The sequence below is a fragment of the Apis cerana genome, linkage group LG7 (genome assembly GCF_029169275.1).
Source record: "Apis cerana isolate GH-2021 linkage group LG7, AcerK_1.0, whole genome shotgun sequence".
NCBI classification, from domain to species: domain Eukaryota; kingdom Metazoa; phylum Arthropoda; class Insecta; order Hymenoptera; family Apidae; genus Apis; species Apis cerana.
This window is the reverse complement of record NC_083858.1, coordinates 4,691,117-4,709,323: the sequence shown is the minus strand read 5'-3', so window position 1 is coordinate 4,709,323 and position 18,207 is coordinate 4,691,117. Positions and strand designations below refer to the sequence as shown.

Sequence of the window (18,207 nt, the reverse complement as noted above, 5' to 3'; positions counted from 1 at the left end):
ATATATAACAGTTTTATTACTATTTATTTATACCAAACTTAGACATTTATTTGAATCGAAATGTGAAAATAAAAAAAAAATAAAAAGATTTTTTGAAATTACAATATTAAAGTTATAATAACAATAATATTACCACGATATCATTTTCATATTACAAAGATGCAGTAATTTATTCTCTATAATTTATTGATATGTATTAATTTAATCATAATAATATTCAAGTTGTGATAAATAAAAATAATCTAAGAAACACGTTCATTTGCTATTGAGTTTCAGAAATATTTCTCGATTAGCATAAAATAAATATTTCAGTCTTATTAGAGTTCTATTTTCTATTATTATGCTGTTATCAAATATCAACATCTATTTATTTTCCATATTATATATATGTACATATATGAACATATATACATATATTGTATATATATTGTATATATTGTATATGTCATAAGTATATTTTTGATATGTTTTATATATATATAATTAATTCATTATTATTAATAAATAGTAACGATATACTGATACATATATTCTGATAATATACAGGATAAAAGAAAATTTTGTGATTTGATTGTTATAAATGTAGTATATTTTACTTTTAGATTATACAAAGACATCTATTGAAAATAATTTTTATTCTTGATCTATTTAAAATTTTTCAAATTTATTTTTTAAAAGAATTTTTAAATAATTTTTTTTTAAATTTTAATTCTTGATCTTTAATTTCAAAATCAAATTTTTCTTTTATTATAATATTACATTCTATTCTATTTATCGAAGATTAAAAATTTCAAAGAGATCATTAATCTATCTGCAAATGATCTATTCCCTTGGAAAACAATAAGAAAGTTTTATTAAATTCAAGTTATATTTAATTAAATTCATTTTATTTACGTAATATTTATATTAATTATTACGTAATATTATATTAATATTACGAATAAAATTAATAATTTAATAAGTGTTGTCATTTAATTATTTATCTATGTATTCTAATATGTAATATTAAAAAACATTCAAATTTTATTTCAACCACGTTTTTCATCTTCATTGATATATAGAATTAGACACTTATAATATATTTCTTTTCACCTTGTGTATAAGTATGTATAGAATTTAATATAGTATTAAAAATTTATTGCGAATAACTTAGAAGCTAAAATCGACCGCCACTTATATTTAAAGAAAAAAATCGTTTAAAATAATAACATTAAGTACATTTCAAACTTATTAAAATCAGTGAGAAGAAAGATTATTATTTTATTTAATAAATTGCTCTGAATAATTTTTATAATAAAAATAATTTCTAACAGTTATAATGCATAAAAATTAAACGATGAAACAAAATTACATTAATGAAATTTGATCGTAATTATATTATTGATACAAAAAAATCAGATAATCATCAATTTCTATATCTTTAAAAAAAAATTGATTGACCAATATTGACTTACATAATGTATTGAAATATATCAATTTTAAAAATATTCATAAATGAAATTTATAGCACTTATAAAAAAAAAATATAGAATTCAAATATTTTCTTGCATTTTACAATAATATAATTGTATGAAGGATCTTGTTCTTTAAATTCTACTAATGCTATTCTCTAAATTTTCCTTTTCACTAAATATTATACTTACCAATGTTTAGAAGCCTACAAAACAAAAAATTAATATAAAATCTCATTCTCTTCTAAAATTCTATTTGTTTCAGAGTTTTAGATTTAAAATTGTCAACTAATAATTAAAAAATTTTCAATCTTTTTTTTCTTCGAATAGAATGTAATTCCTTTAAACGAAAATATATTTACGATCAAATTTCATTAATAGATAAATTCATTTAATTTGTTTAACATTTGACAAACGATAAAGTGATTACAATCCTGAATAGAAACATTTTTTTAATGTTTAAAAATAATAAATAAATTTATGTAATTTATCAATTTTTTATTTTTTACTAAGTTTTCTTGAAATAAATAACATTTATTAAAAAAATTAAGTTCACATATCTTTAATAAAATGATTGGATTTTGTATGCAAAAATTATGTATACAATTGTAAGCAATTATGTTTCCATTATGTATGCAAAAATCGCATACAAAGTATTAATTTCGAATGCGTTCTTTTCTTGCTCTATAGTTCTTCTTACTTCTCTAATTGCTTAGAAAAAGTAATTTTAAGATATTTTCTTTATATTCTTTTTTTAAATTTATGATTTTTTTCTTTATTTATCTGTTTAATTATTTATCATTGTCTTTTTGATTATTCTTTATGATTTATTAAATCTATAACTTAAATTTGATTTATTAAATCTTAACAAGGATTTTCGATATATTGCATGATATATTATAAGTGTTAAAAAAAATTTTATATCTATTTTTTATATTTTATTTCTTTTAGAATGATTTTATTGATTAAAAATTTATGTGCTAATTTCTTTGTATGATTTTTTAAAACTAATAAAAAAATAATTATTGTATATTTCTTCTTAATGTTCTTAATTTTTTTCAAGTATTTCAATATAAAAATATAATATTTCATTATCTGAACACATAGATGATTTTTTTGTAAACATTGGAAGTATCGATTGAAGAAAAGTTTAATCTTGTTTTTATTAATTTAATAACATGTGAATTTTCACTCGTAGTTATGTTATTGATATTAATTAGTTTAAATTATATACATAATTAAATTATATTATTTATTATCTTTTATATTAATTGTTTTTTATTAACTTCTATAGTTGCAATTTCTGTGTGTATATCAATACTAAAGTTATATTCCATGAAAATTTATTTCAATCTAGAGGATTTTAATCAAAAAACTCCTAAAAATCCTATTTATAATTTTAACATTTCTAATGTTGTTTGTTTTTGATTAATGAAAAATCCGATTTATATGAATTTAGTGTCCCAATTTTTCATAGTATTTTATGAAGAATTAGAGAATATGTTGTTTGATTCCTAGATTTCTTTCATTATAAACTCTTATTCGTTATTATCTGTTATCTTTATTATTGTTATTTTGATTTAATTATTTATTTTAATTTTTCTTGTTTCTATAAATTTATTTAATTTTCAATATAAATCTTCAATATAAATATGATTTAGATGTTATGAATATATTTAGGATACAAGCATAAAAATTAATTTATTCTCTAATTTATAAAACTTAATTCTCCTTTTTTTTAGCATAGATTATATAACATTCTGATTATTTTTAATTTCTTCTTGATAATTAAACTTAATTTTAAGATACTATTTATATGCATATATTATCTTCCTATATTGTCTTTTTTTTAAATTGTATTTTATATACAACAAATTTAAAATTAATTTATTTTTTGTAATCTTTTGTTATTTAATACAGAGAGCATTTCCTGTCAATTGTATTTCTTGTATGCTTATTTTTTCTAATATTTTATGGATTTTAAATATCTTTTTTCTTTAAATCTCTAAAAAGCTATTCTCCTAATTTTTTTTTATTAGTATGAATTTTATGTTTTCACAAAGTCCTATATGTTTTCTTTTATATTTTCATTTCTGTTTTATAATATTTTTTCAATTATTAATTTTATTACATGAATAAAGTATATTTTGTTTATTTTATTTTTCTTGTCTATGATTATAAATAAAATTAAGCTTTTTACTATTAACAAAAAAAAAGAATTAATTTTTAGTTCTTTTATATAAAAATAATATAAAAAAATATACATAATAATTTTTCTTTCGAATAGATTTAGAGAAAATTGATAATATTTTTTCTTTTATCTTCAATATTTTTGAAGACAACTATGAAGACTTTATTTATTTCTTAATATATATTTCTCTTTTTCTTTAATTCTACCTCGTCTAATATTTTCATCTCAGAAATATTGTGAAATATACTGTTAACTGCTTAAATTTCAAATTAGATTAGATTAAGATTTTTAGAATCTCTTTATCTAAATTTATTTTTGACTTATTAAAATCTCTGTGTTTCTTTCTAAGATTTCTTCCTTTAGTATTTTGAAAATATTTGTTAATGAGTCTGCATAAAGATAGAAATTAATTATTAACTATTTTTTTTCAATTAAATAATTAAATATATAAAATTATTATTTTATTATATTTCGAATCCGTGCAATTTTGTCTCTCGTACAAGTTCATGCAGCTTTTATTTATCACTTCCTTTTTACATATTTGATTTTATTAATTCGATATATTAATTTTAAGACTTATCTTTTCTAAATATTTTTTATATTTTGCGTTGCAACGCTTTCTTACGTTTCCTCAAACAATAATATTTCTTCACTTCTGCATTCGATTTATTTTTTCATGTAATTTTACTAGTTTTATAGCTAAGAAATTATAAGAAATTAGCTAATTTTTTATAATTCTTAAATTTAATTTTTTTGGACACATTGTTGATTTAAAAAATTATTTTAATTTCCACTATGCATTTTCATAAAAAGTAAAAATCAAAACTTTACAATATAAGTTCTCTAGAACATAATGAAAAATAATGCTGATAAATGATAGATTATTAGATAGAAAATAAATCGCATTAATTTTTGTTTCAAATTATTCTAAATATTATAATATTTAGATAACGAAAAGAAAACTATATCAATAATATAGAGAATAAGACACGAAATAGTTATAAAAATCAATATGTTGATATCATCAATTATGTAGTACGAGGTAATTTAATAATGCTGTGATACATATTGAACTTAAATTCATTTTCTAATTATTTATATTTTACTGTACAAAACAAAAATATTTAAAAAAATATAATTATCGTTTTTTGTTTCAAATTGAAACGCTGGTCATATACAATTATAATACAATTTTATCCACTTAACTATAACATACAAAATCACAATGAATACTTTCGAAAACAATTTAATCTATTTCCAAATTTTAATCTATGATCTTTGGATCACAAAAAACCGCAACATTTTAAATAAGATTATTTAATTTTAAGATATTTAATTTTTTTTGTATTCTATATTATGTAATAAAAAATGAAATAATTAATATAAGTTATTAAATACATACTTATAAAATAAAAATAGGAAATAAAATGAAATATCTTTTATATTTTATAACATGTAGAATAAAAAGAATAAGTATTAAAAAAATTAAATTAAATACTTTAAAATTAAATAATTATTATGATTCAATGGTATCATTCAAAAATTGAAAATCCATACAATATTCAGTCAATAAAAAATCACGTTTTTAAATAAAATTCATGCTATTGTCTTTTTATATTACACAATGATTAAGTATGATTAGTGATATACATTTTATAATGATTATCAATCAACGCTTTTTTTTTAACATTGTAATATTTTTTTTCTTATTTATAACTCTTTTCTCTTTCATTCATTCATTAAGATTATATATGATACATTCTATATTAATTATTATCAAAATAATAGTCAGTTTTTTGTTTCATATTTTTTACAGAAAATTCATCAAATAGTCTATGTATCATATTATATTTATTATAAATCTAAATTTCGTTCAAGATAAGTAAATAAAGTTAATAATAAGTTAACACTATTTATAACAATTCATAATATAGGTAATATGCTAAATTTTTTTTTTCTTTTTCATACAATATATAATTTGTCACAGAAATACTAATCATTTCAATTTTGTAAAAAATGAATATTTTTAAATATTTTTTTTATTATTAGATAATATAATATATTTATATTATATTATATTAAAAAATAATATATTCACATGACTTCATCAATTAAAGAATTATACGCAAATTTTTAATGTTCAGAAAATTTAAAATTTTGTTCATGTTTAATAATCAAATATAAGTTCATTTAGCAAATTCAATTCAAAATATTTTATGATTTACTATAGAATAGACATAAAATAATAATAGAATAAATAAAATATATTTTATAATGAAGTAATAAAATTCGGATTATTTTAATTTTTATTCTATTATTTAATAATAATATTAATTTTTTAATAAGATTTCAAATTATTTTACTTTTAAAAATATATATATGGTTATATTTATGGCCATTATATTATATATCATTATATATCATATAATTCGATCGTAATAGCCAATTTTTCCAATCTTTTATTCCTTTACGAAAAAAATCTTTATAGATTATTATTCCATGTAAAAGATATTGTGTTGCATTAGATATTGACGCAATTGTAATATAGATAACAATATAATTAACATAGAAATTGATAATTATAATTTTTTCAAGAATTTGAAATTTGTTATTCTATTTATAGAATTTAAAAATTCTAATTGAATTATCGATTCAAAAACAAATCAGAGATAACAAATATTTCTTTCTAAATCCGAACGCAAACAATATATTAAATAAAAAATTCCAAATATAATGAATATAATGTATAGATTTTTTTATACAATTCATTTAAAAAAATTTACTATGCTAATAAGTAATATTATTATTAACAATAATCTAGAAAATTTGTAAATGTCATGATCTATTAGTATGGTAGAATGTATATGTATCTACATATGTATACGTACATTTAAAAAACTAATAACGATTTATACAACAAACTAATCTAATCTAATTACATACTAAACGCTTTAATGATTGAAGTTATACTCTCGTACGTCCCAGTAATGAAACCAAGAAGACCGATCAAAACTATCAGGATATCTTTCGATATTGTACAAATCCCCAAGGATGCATTTTGCCAGCATACAACCATTTCAATGATTGGTGGGAATATCAATGCTAGGGCAGTACTACTAACTGCACCGACTAGTGATATGAATAAACCCAGTTGAGGTATCGCCTCAGCTAGAATAACTGTAACAATATTTTTAAAAATTTATATTAAATTACAATAAAAATATGTTTATATAATTATTTTCCATTTTAATTATCTTTCATAAAATAAATATAAATTTATTTATTTATCTAATTTGAAAAAAAGATAATTAAAATATTTTTATTACATTTAAATGAAAAAATATAGAAAAGAATCGACGGCTAAAAAAAGAATAAATTCATCGCAATGTTAAAAACGTGTTGATAAAATTTTAATATTTGGAACAACGCTAATCATGGATATCTGAAATATTAAAATTCACCCATTCATAATGATTTAATTATCCTTAATAATTATGGCTATTTTTGTTGCAGTTCTTTTATTAAGTATTATGTTATGTTTCATAGCTTTTAAATTAAGAATTGTATAATAATAATGAATATAATAATGTAATGATGTTTAAATATTTACATATATTGATTTATAATTATATATTATAAATAATAATTATATAATTATAATAATATATATATTATTATATAATTATATATTTTATATAATATATATATATATATATATATATATAATTATATAAATTATGGCTGTACGTGAATACATGAATATTGAATGAATATTAAAGAAACTCAATGCAGATGTCCTTTATAAACAAATCACAAACGACCCAGATACAAACTCTTGAATATTTTATGATTTTTAGTTTTTCTCGAAATTAATCCACCTACATTCATATAATTATTCTTTCCTTAATATTAATAAGAATAATATATAAAAAAAACCAATTGTAATTTATATACTTTTTCTATAAATTGTATTTATTCATGGACAAAATTATATATAAGAAAAATTCAAAAAGACTAATATTTTGTGATTGAGAATGAAATAGTTTCTTATGTATTTTCGTATGTTAAATTTAAAATAATTTATAAAAATTTTTATTATGTTTATTATGTTAGATTTAGAAAATAAATGAATAATGAATTTTTGTTATATTCATAAAATGTAGCTAAAAAAAAGGAATTCTTTTTTAATATGTTTGTCAATTGTATCGTATATTTTCCCTATGAAGTCGATTTATAATTAAAGAATTTTTTTATCAAGATATAACACTTTGAAATTATCTTATTTTTAATTTTTTTAATTTAATTTTTATCTAATAACAATAAAAACACAGTGTTTCCTTCGAATTTTCATTCGAATTTATTTTTTCCAACTAAAAGACTAATAGAATGTATTTATGATTCTTTGAATATCAAAACTTAACTTTTCAATAAATATATAATATATATTTATAATAATAATAAATAACTTTTCAATAAATTTTTATTTATATCATTAAAGATAGATAAATTTCAAAATGATATATGTCAACAAAAAAATCTTATGATGACATCATATTTGATTCTATAAAGAAAGAATATTTCCATATATATAATACAATTGATAAAAATATTGAAAAAAATTATTTCAAAACAAAAATTAATATTTTTTATCCATTAAAATAATAGATAATTTTTAAGGGTAGATTTTTATTTAGCATATAAAAGCTAAATATTTAAAATTTTTTCCATTCTTATTATTCTTTTATTTTTCATAATTGTGTTATTATTTTTTCCTATTCATTTTTCATATAAATATATCAAATTTCTAAAAAAAAATATTAATTAACTTCTATATTATTGAACTTTCTATTGAACTTCTATATTATTATGGAAGATATATCTTATATGTATATATAATTTATATCAATATTTATACTGCATTAATTTATTTCAAGAAAACTGAAAATCATAGAATATGCTATTATTTTTTTTAAGAATATGTATGTAAGTATGTAACAAAAAATAAAAATTTTCATATTCTATTTTAGAACAAATTCTTTTAATTCGAAAATTCTAATTTTAATGATAATTTGTGCATGATGCATATAAATCATAATATGTAAGGAAATTTTTTCAAAAAAAATTTTTATAAAAATCAACAAAGATTCAGCATTTTTTTCAAGTTTTGAATATAATTTCATTTAGTGACAAGATGATAAATTTTGATAATTTAAAATTTTGCTTTATCTCTCTCTATTATAAATGTTATATAAATATTATAAATCAATAGAAATCATTAAAATTTTGAGTTAATTTTTACTAATAATATATAGTTCTTCTGAATTTTCTACAATTTTTCAGAATTAGAAAAAGTGACCTGTATTTTTTAATTATGATAATCTTAAGTTTTTTTTAGATAAATTTGATATATAATTATAAAGTTTGATATCTATTATATATATATAAAGTGTGTTTTGATTTATATTATCTTTTAATTACTATTATAAAATGTTGAAAATGTTTTATTTTAATTTAAAATTACTCCATATAATCTTCAATCCTATTGTAATAAATTGCAAATTAACAAATTATAAATAATTTTATTTAATGTATTTAATGATATATATATATATATCCATATACCATGAGATGTTGTAATTATATTAATATAATATCTGCTAGTGTAAAAAACTTTTATCACAATTTTTTGAATTTTAAACCAATTTAATAATTGAATTTCATATAATTTATTTGGAATTACGTACAAAAAAATTTTTAAATACTTGGTTATAAATATATTTGGTCATGTAATATTTACATTTTCACACAAAAAGTTTTTTGAATAATAAATATAATTGTTTTGTCAAATCTATTTATAATATAAGTTTATCGCACTCATTTTTAGTATAAAGATCAAATTTGTAGAAAAAAATGTAAATTGCAATTAACTTTTTTTTCTTATATTAACTTATATTATTAAAAAATATACTTTTATATATATATATATATATATATTATTATATTTTATTATATTATATTTAATAAATATAAATTATTTTTTTTTAATAATATAGAAAATGTTGATATATATAATATATATGTTATAATATGTTGGAAATATTAGAAAAACATTAAAAATTATATAATATATAAGATTTTATAATTTTGTCGCGAAATATAGATTTTTTTTATAACTTCAATCTTCTAATTCATGTTTAAATTATTTCTAATTATTAAATATTAAAATTATGATTAATGTTGCAATAATAAATACTAAATATATGATCAATATTGTTATTCCTTGGTTATTCTGCAGATCTAAAGAATTTATAAACTATAATAGTGATAAAATAAAATGATATTAGCTCATCTATTATAGTATATTTTTGATAATAATTGATTTGTGATGTTTTATATATCATGTTATACATGTTATATAAAGTATTTATATAAACAATTGATAAACATTAGGCGCACACTTTGTCATTAGCGCATATTTTGTCATAGATATATATATAGAAACGATATTCATAGTAATCTTTTTTTATAAATATCTCGAAAATTAAGGTCGAGAAATAATAATATATAAAAAAAAGAATATTTCAGAATCAATTGAGAATTATCAAAAAAAACCAACAACATATTTAAAAATTATCGAAATCAGTAAGATAACTATGATTCTAAATAATTACTATTTTTTTTTTAATCTTCTTATTAAGTATTATATAAATAAATATGTAAGTAATATTATTATATTATAATCTTAATTTAAAAAACATATTTCCTTATATGAATTTTTAATTTTAATTTTAAAAACACATTTCCTTATATGAATTTCTCCACAAAAATGGCTATAATATTTAAAAAAAATACTTCAGACACCCATTGATGAATTCCTTTTATGATAAAACTTTCCATTATAATAATATCACACATTCTCTGCTTATTATTTCAAATACTAAATTGTAATTTATCTTATCCAAAAATTTCTTTACAATTTTATAGGTGGAATAAATTCTTGATAATTTTTTTCTTTTTTTATAGACAAACAATTTTTTTATATTTATTTTAACTATTCACAATAATCATAATAATAAACAATAATCAAGAAAATTTCAATAGTTTAAAATATTAATATAATTTTATTATTATTAAATATAATTTTATTATTAATAATTTAAAATATTAAAAATGAAGATGAAATTCATATTTATAAAGAACTGGTTCTTAAGAAAGAAAATAAGTTTTAAAGCATTACAAAGTTAAAAATATTTATATTCAAATTTTAACTTGATAGATATAAAATTTAAATATTAAACTTACATGTTAATAAACACATTGTAGAACGAAAAATAGTTTCTGACAGAACAGGCCAGTTAAAAGGACCAAAACGATTCACAATTTTCGGCCATATAATCGCAATGGGAACGTAGAATTGCAATGCATATGTGAGTAAGATACTCAATGAAATGGCAATTTGTATACATTGAGGTAAACTGTAAAAAAGTAACAATAATATCTGATGAATATCTAAGTAATATTTTCTTCGATTATTTTCTGTCAAAAAACCATAAAATTCTATTCACCTTTTTATAATCATAAAAATTATTCAATAATGTTAAATTTATCAAATCATGCAAATTTTGGCATATAAAGTACAATAGTTTATTAACTAATTTATTATTATTAAATGCTAATCGAATAAATAAAAAAGCACATTGTTGTAAGATTAATTGTTACAATATTACACAAAATATTTTATAAAAGAACACAATACTTCTAAATAACCTATATGATAGAAACCTTGAATGCTTGACGATGATTTTTCCATCCATCCTTTATATGCAACAGAAAATTATATAATAAAATATTTTCATAATAAAATATGTATTTTTTTTTATTTTGCTATTTTTCTATCATTTTGCATGATGGAATTTTAATTATTCTTAATATAGCACAATTTACTTAAATATATGATAATTTATTACTAAATCAATATAGAACAAATATATTTGTTGCAATAATTATTTTTATATTTAATTATTATATTATATTTTATAAATATTATATTATATTATACATAGATATCATTTTCCGTTGTAATTTTTTTATAATATAACAATATGTATAATGAAAAAATAGTATTTCATTTATCTTAAGAAAAATATCATATTTTAATTACTCAAGAAAAAGAAATAATTAATTCTTAGAATTCTTAGAATTATATAATTAGGCATTATATTTCATCTTTGCTATTAAAAATAATTTATTTCTTTTGAAAATTATTAGAATGTTTATGAAAACTCTATTTCATTAAAAAAAAAGATTACATTTAAATTTCTGTAATGAAAATTAATACATTATATATGCATATTTGTTATGATTAGGTGATCAAAATCAAATTCTAATTACATTAAATTTCATTTATTCATTAATTCAAATTATTCAACTTTGATCTATATCATTGAAAAACAAAATAAATTATTGTGTATGAATAAATAATCATATACATATATAGTATGTTTTCATAGTAAATGATCAAAATATTTTTTCTATACAATTATCCGAATGTATTCCTTCCACTTTAATAAATAATATAAGTGAAACTATATGTGAAAAATGATTGCAATATATTAATTTTCACGGTAAAAGAAAATAACATGCCTTTCGTACGAAATCATACAAATATGCTTTTCTTCACTAAAAAAAAATAAAATATTTTATATCGAATGTAATATTTTAAATCATATTAAAAAATTGAATCAAAATAAATTATATAGTATCAAATTACATAATATAAAATAAAAAAATATAAATAAAAGTTTTTCTCAATCTCCTGATTCTTATTTTAATAAAAAACTTACAATTAGTTTTTATAAAATTTTATAATATTAAATAAATACTATTGACAAATTATAATTTAAAAAGTAATTAATATAAATAATATATATTAATATATATAATATACATTGAAATAAGAGAGATTTTTAATTTTATATAATAATAAGATTTTGATTTACAAAAATAAATTTTATACTTACACTTCCTTAGATTCAAGGTTTAACGTTACGGATCCAGCTACTGCATCACCATATTTTAAATAAGATATAAAACCCATCGCGACAAACATTCCACCGACAATCACCATTCCAACATTTAAAACTCCGAGTGGTTTACTGAAATTACTCGGTTTCTTCATTTCATTTTTCAGAGGTAAAACCTGAAATATAAAAAAAATTAATTTTATTAATAAAGATCAATTGATATTATTCTAAAAAAATATTAAATCAATATCAAGAAATTAAATTTCAACATATTTTATTTATTTTTAACTAAAATATGAAAATATTATTATACTTTTACAAAAGACTTTATTGAAAAATATATGTATATAATATGTACATAATTTACATTACATTAAGAAAAAAAATTGATTAATTTTTGGAAAATTTTAAAAGATAATGTATAAAATATTTTATATATATGGAAACTTTAGAATACATATTTATAACGTTTTTATCGAATTTAATATTTTATTAAATAATTTATGATCATTTTTGTTTTTTTTATATATTTTTAATAAATTTTTAATGTATTTCATCTCTCGACATCTCTGTTGAGATGACATGTCTGTTGAACAAATTTAACAAAAACTAATATGTAAATAATAGATTATCTTTTATCTGCTTCAATATTAATTTCTTCTTAAAAATAATGATATCTTTATATTTATCAATTATAAATATTTTTTAATTGCGACAATTAATATCAAATTTTGTATTTTGAGTTTTTGTATTTTGAGTTGTATTGTTGAGTTTTATATATATAAAAATGCGATTTATATCTTATGTATTTATATATAAATTGAGTGTTATTGGATGCAATCGTTGTTTCGATTGTTTTGCTATTTCCCATTTTGAATTGTACAATGCAACATATAGTGAGTTCAATACAGTAGGACAAAGGCATCGGCACAGTTCATATCTATATCTATATCTATATAATTTTGTCTAATTTTTTTTTTGAATATATTCTTTCTTATTATTATTTTTGATCAAATCATTTCACAATTTATTCCCTAATAGGTTATGTCTTCCGTTATTGTGTGACGAGTGATTTGATACTGAAGAGATAATAAGAGGTATATTACTATGAACTTTTATAATTCAATATGAAAGTTTTGTACTTGTTAAAAATTAAAATTAAAAATAAAATAAAAATGAATTGAAGCAAAACTGTATTACTTTCATAATTTCAATAGTCAAACTATCAGCTGTAAAAACAACAAATGCAAATTTATATAGTGGAGAATAAAATGTATATGAAAATGTATATCGATGGTTCGATTTCCAGACTTAAAAATGAAGCAGATACTATATCATATCATGTAAATACTATCATATTATAAATAATCTATATTATAGCTTTAAAAAAATGCTAAAACTCAAGCATTTTTAATAAGAAGTTTTAATTAAGATATTTATCAGATTGTTCTATTGTTGCATAAATGTGAACTGCACAATTGTGAACCATACGTTGAAAAAAATAATCAATCAATACAAATACTTTTGGATCATTTACATTTTTACATTTATAAATGCAAAAATGGATCCGAAAGAATCCATTAGATTTCGAAAATAATTTAGCTAATAAAGACTGAAAGATATGATTATGGAATAAGAAAAAAGATCCTATTATCATTGTATCAAGTTTTATCAAGTTTAAAAACAAAATATGATAATTTTGTTTGAACAGCCTGGTATGCTGTATACATACGGAACACATAATGGAACAAATAATTAAGTGATTGACAAATTTAATGTACAAATAACAAATAATTGAGTGATTGACAACTTAATAAATGAAAAAATGCTGTTAAAAATGAAAGATAAATAAATATTCTAAGAAGGATTCTACTATGCGAGAAGACATAGAAAGAATTACATTTACCGTGATTCTTGTATTTCCCGTGATTCTCGTGATCTTGATACAAATAAAAAATACAAATAATAATAAATAATAAAAATAATGAAATCTCATTTTTGCAAAAAATCCTGATATTGGGTTCGTGATTGTACATTGAAAAAGTCACATTGAAAGAATAATCCTTGGTAGCTCAAAAGAATGAAAAAGAAAATAAAAATATTAATTATTCTGATTCAACTGAATTATTTAATTAGAAAATGTTCCACAAAAATACATGGTTTGCCGATTCGGATGCGACAGAATACATGCTTTTTAGAAAAAAATGATTCAAAAATATGAAAATATACATAGAAAATACATACACGTAGGCGATACATTATGTGTTAAAGACAAAGAAGATCAATGTGAAGTGATAAGATAAATGCTAACGTACGGAACGTATACTCGTTATACAATCAATGAAATATTATAAGTACTGCAATTAAAGAAGAATTTGTTGTTAATCGGATGTGCTTCAGAAAATAAGAGTTATTTTTGAAGATGATGGATAAAATATATATTTTTACAAGAACGATAAATTAATTGTTAAGGAAAATAATCTTAATAACAAATATAATCTTAGTAACAAATTATATAAATTAAATTTTTTGTTGATAACAGAAGCAAATATACTAATGAGTGTTACATCGAAATAGTGGTATGAAAGATTGGGACATGTAAATTTTGAAACATTGTGACATATAGTAATAAATTCGAGTGTGCATGAGTGTGCATGAATGTACATGAGTTTAAAAATCGATAACGTAATAAAAAGTGATATTTATTGTGAAAAATGTATATATGCAGTATCGAAGAATTTTTCCGAAAGGATAATCTGCAAGAACTAATTATACGGAAGTATTTCATGCCGATCTATGCCAACCATTTATTGAAGAATCGTATTATTATTAAAAGACAAGTATTCAAAATATTGTTATGTTTATTTCTTGAAAGAGAAAATAGAAGTTCTCAATTATTTGAAATAGTTTTATGTTGAAGTATAAACGGATGAACATAAAAAGACTGAGAACTGATTGACAAAAAATTTCTAATAGAACGGTCAAAAATTATTTATTTTCAGAAAATATTAAATATGAAATAATAATGTGTACAACAAAACGGATTTATCGAAATATAAAATAGAACAATTATTAAATCAGCAGAATTCAAAATATTGAATCAAAAGTATATGTTGAATGCAAAGAAATCACTGTTATATTTATGGACTGAGACAATAACTATAGCTGTTTATTTTAAGAATTATTACATTAAGAATTGGATAGCTATTGTTAACAACTATGGACAAATTCTGTTTATAACAGAATTAGAAACTTTAGAAGAATTAATACCGTATGAAAAATGATATAGCGAAAAGGCTTCTGTAGCTCACTTACAAATTCGGAAATGATTATTATGCTTACATATCGAAGGTATGAAGTAAATTCAGAAAAATATTTGATGATAGATTACAGCGAAGAAAATAAGTATTATTATTCGAAAGCTTATTCGATCCTGTTGTGAAGAAATGTTACATTTGAAAATGTTTTTTTCAACGAAAAACTTAGATGAGGTTATAGAGATAATTGAGTTCATTGATAACAAGACAAATAAAACAAATATGGAAATGGATAAAATCGATAAGAATGAATCGATATGGCTAATAAAGAAAATGAAAAATCCTTGACAGCTGATTCTAGATCCTTATCTATTTCGTATTCAATGCCAATAGAAATCCTTTTCAAAATGGCTGAAACATTTTTTGCTGCTTATGAACCACAAACTGTTCAAAAAGTATTAAAAATAAAAGATTCGAATAAATGGAAACAATCAACAAAGAACTTGAATCTCTTGAAGAAAATAAAACATGGGTTAATTCCAAGACTAAGCAATGTTAATATTATTTTAAATCGCTAGATTTTCCAAAAAAAAATTTAAAACGAATGAGACAATTTATAATTACAAAGCCAATCTTGTAAAAGGATTGTATGCATAAAAGAATAGCATTGATTACAAAGAAACGTTCTTTCCAGTCGTGAAATATGATATTGATGTCGGTCTACTGTAATGAATTTAGAATTCATACAATTCGATGTATTCTGTATAAAAACTGTATTTCTATATAATAATTTAAAAAATTTATACTATTTTACATGGAGCAAATGATTTCGAATTAGATGATGTGTGTATTTGTTACGAAAAAGCTTGCATGGATTAAAATAAGCACCAAGACAATGGAAAAAAAGAATCAATGAATTTATGCATGAATATAGTTTGATACAATTTAAAAATAATACCTGTATGTATTATTTGATTTCAGAAAGTTTAATTACATATGTATGTTAATAATAATATAATTTGTTATAATATAATTTGTCGTTTAAAAGTAAATGATTTATTTTCTAATCTCGAATATTTAAAATAAAATATTCGGAGGCTAAATATTTTGTTGGAATGCAAATACAAAGAAATAAAGAATTATTAAAGAATTATTACTCTGAAAATATTTCAAAAAGCTTATGCAAAAAAAATATTAAATAAATTTAATCATATAGATATTTTCAATTGCAGTACCTGCTGATTCTAATATTAAGTTCACTAAGATTACTGATACAAACGAAAAAAATATTGAATCATTCTTTTATAGAAAAAGTATTAGTATTTTTAATGATGACTACAAAATTTAATCTGATATTTATTGTAAAGTGTTAAGTCAATTTGCAGAAAAATCAAATAGAAATCATTAGAATGGAGTTAAACGAATATTTAAATATTTAAAAGGAACAATAAATTACATTGCTTTAATTAATGCGCTAAAGATTCAATTTTAATAGCATATTGTAATTCTGAGCATACGACAAAAATACCAAAAAGAGCACTACTGGATGGATTTGTCTTGAACGATGATTCTGTAGATTGGTTGCTACAACAATTAAGATGGAATTTATAACTTTGTATTCGGTAATGAAAGAATGGTTAAGACAAATTCTTGTGGAATTAAATTTTTTTTTAAATTTGCCAATGCCAATTTATTGTGATAATCAAGTTGTAATTATTTTAATAAAAAATTCAGAGTCGTGTCTAAGCATATAGATAATTTTATTTGCGAAAAATATAAAATAAAAGAAATAGATATTCAATATGTTAATTGAGCTCAGCATAATAGAACAAAGGCATCAACACAATCCATATCTATAACATATTTTATCCATATTTTTTTTATTAATATTTTTTATTATTCTTTCTTATTGTTATTTTTGATCAAATCATTTCACAACCTATTTTAATAATATTCAACATTTAACAAAAATATATAATAAATAATTCGAATTTAAGTTCGCCACACAACAAAAATTTATTTTTTTTTAATAAATTTATTAAATTCATCATCAATTATTAAAAATTTGATAAATAAATTTTCTAATAATTTAATAAATTTATAAGTATTCTACAATTAGCTTTTATTTAATCTCTCTTATCGCAAAAAATATATATTATAGAAGATAATTCATTAATCTGGATTATTTGAAAGTGAACATAGCATTTTTTAAGTTTATTTTTTAATATAAACGGCAACAATATGGACGAAACGATTTATTACCAAATTTATAACACATTATATAA

The 18,207-nt window shown here is 19.2% G+C and overlaps 1 protein-coding gene across 1 annotated transcript in view; it reads right to left on the bottom strand.

The window, feature by feature from the left end:
- Positions 1–18,207, bottom strand: part of LOC107994227 (luciferin 4-monooxygenase-like) — a 121,141-nt gene that overhangs the window by 59,979 nt on the left and 42,955 nt on the right. Inside the window, exon 8 of the mRNA XM_062077748.1 lies at positions 12,663–12,841. Within this exon, the coding sequence (XP_061933732.1) occupies positions 12,663–12,841 (179 nt within the window). The remainder of the gene's footprint in view (positions 1–12,662; positions 12,842–18,207) is intronic.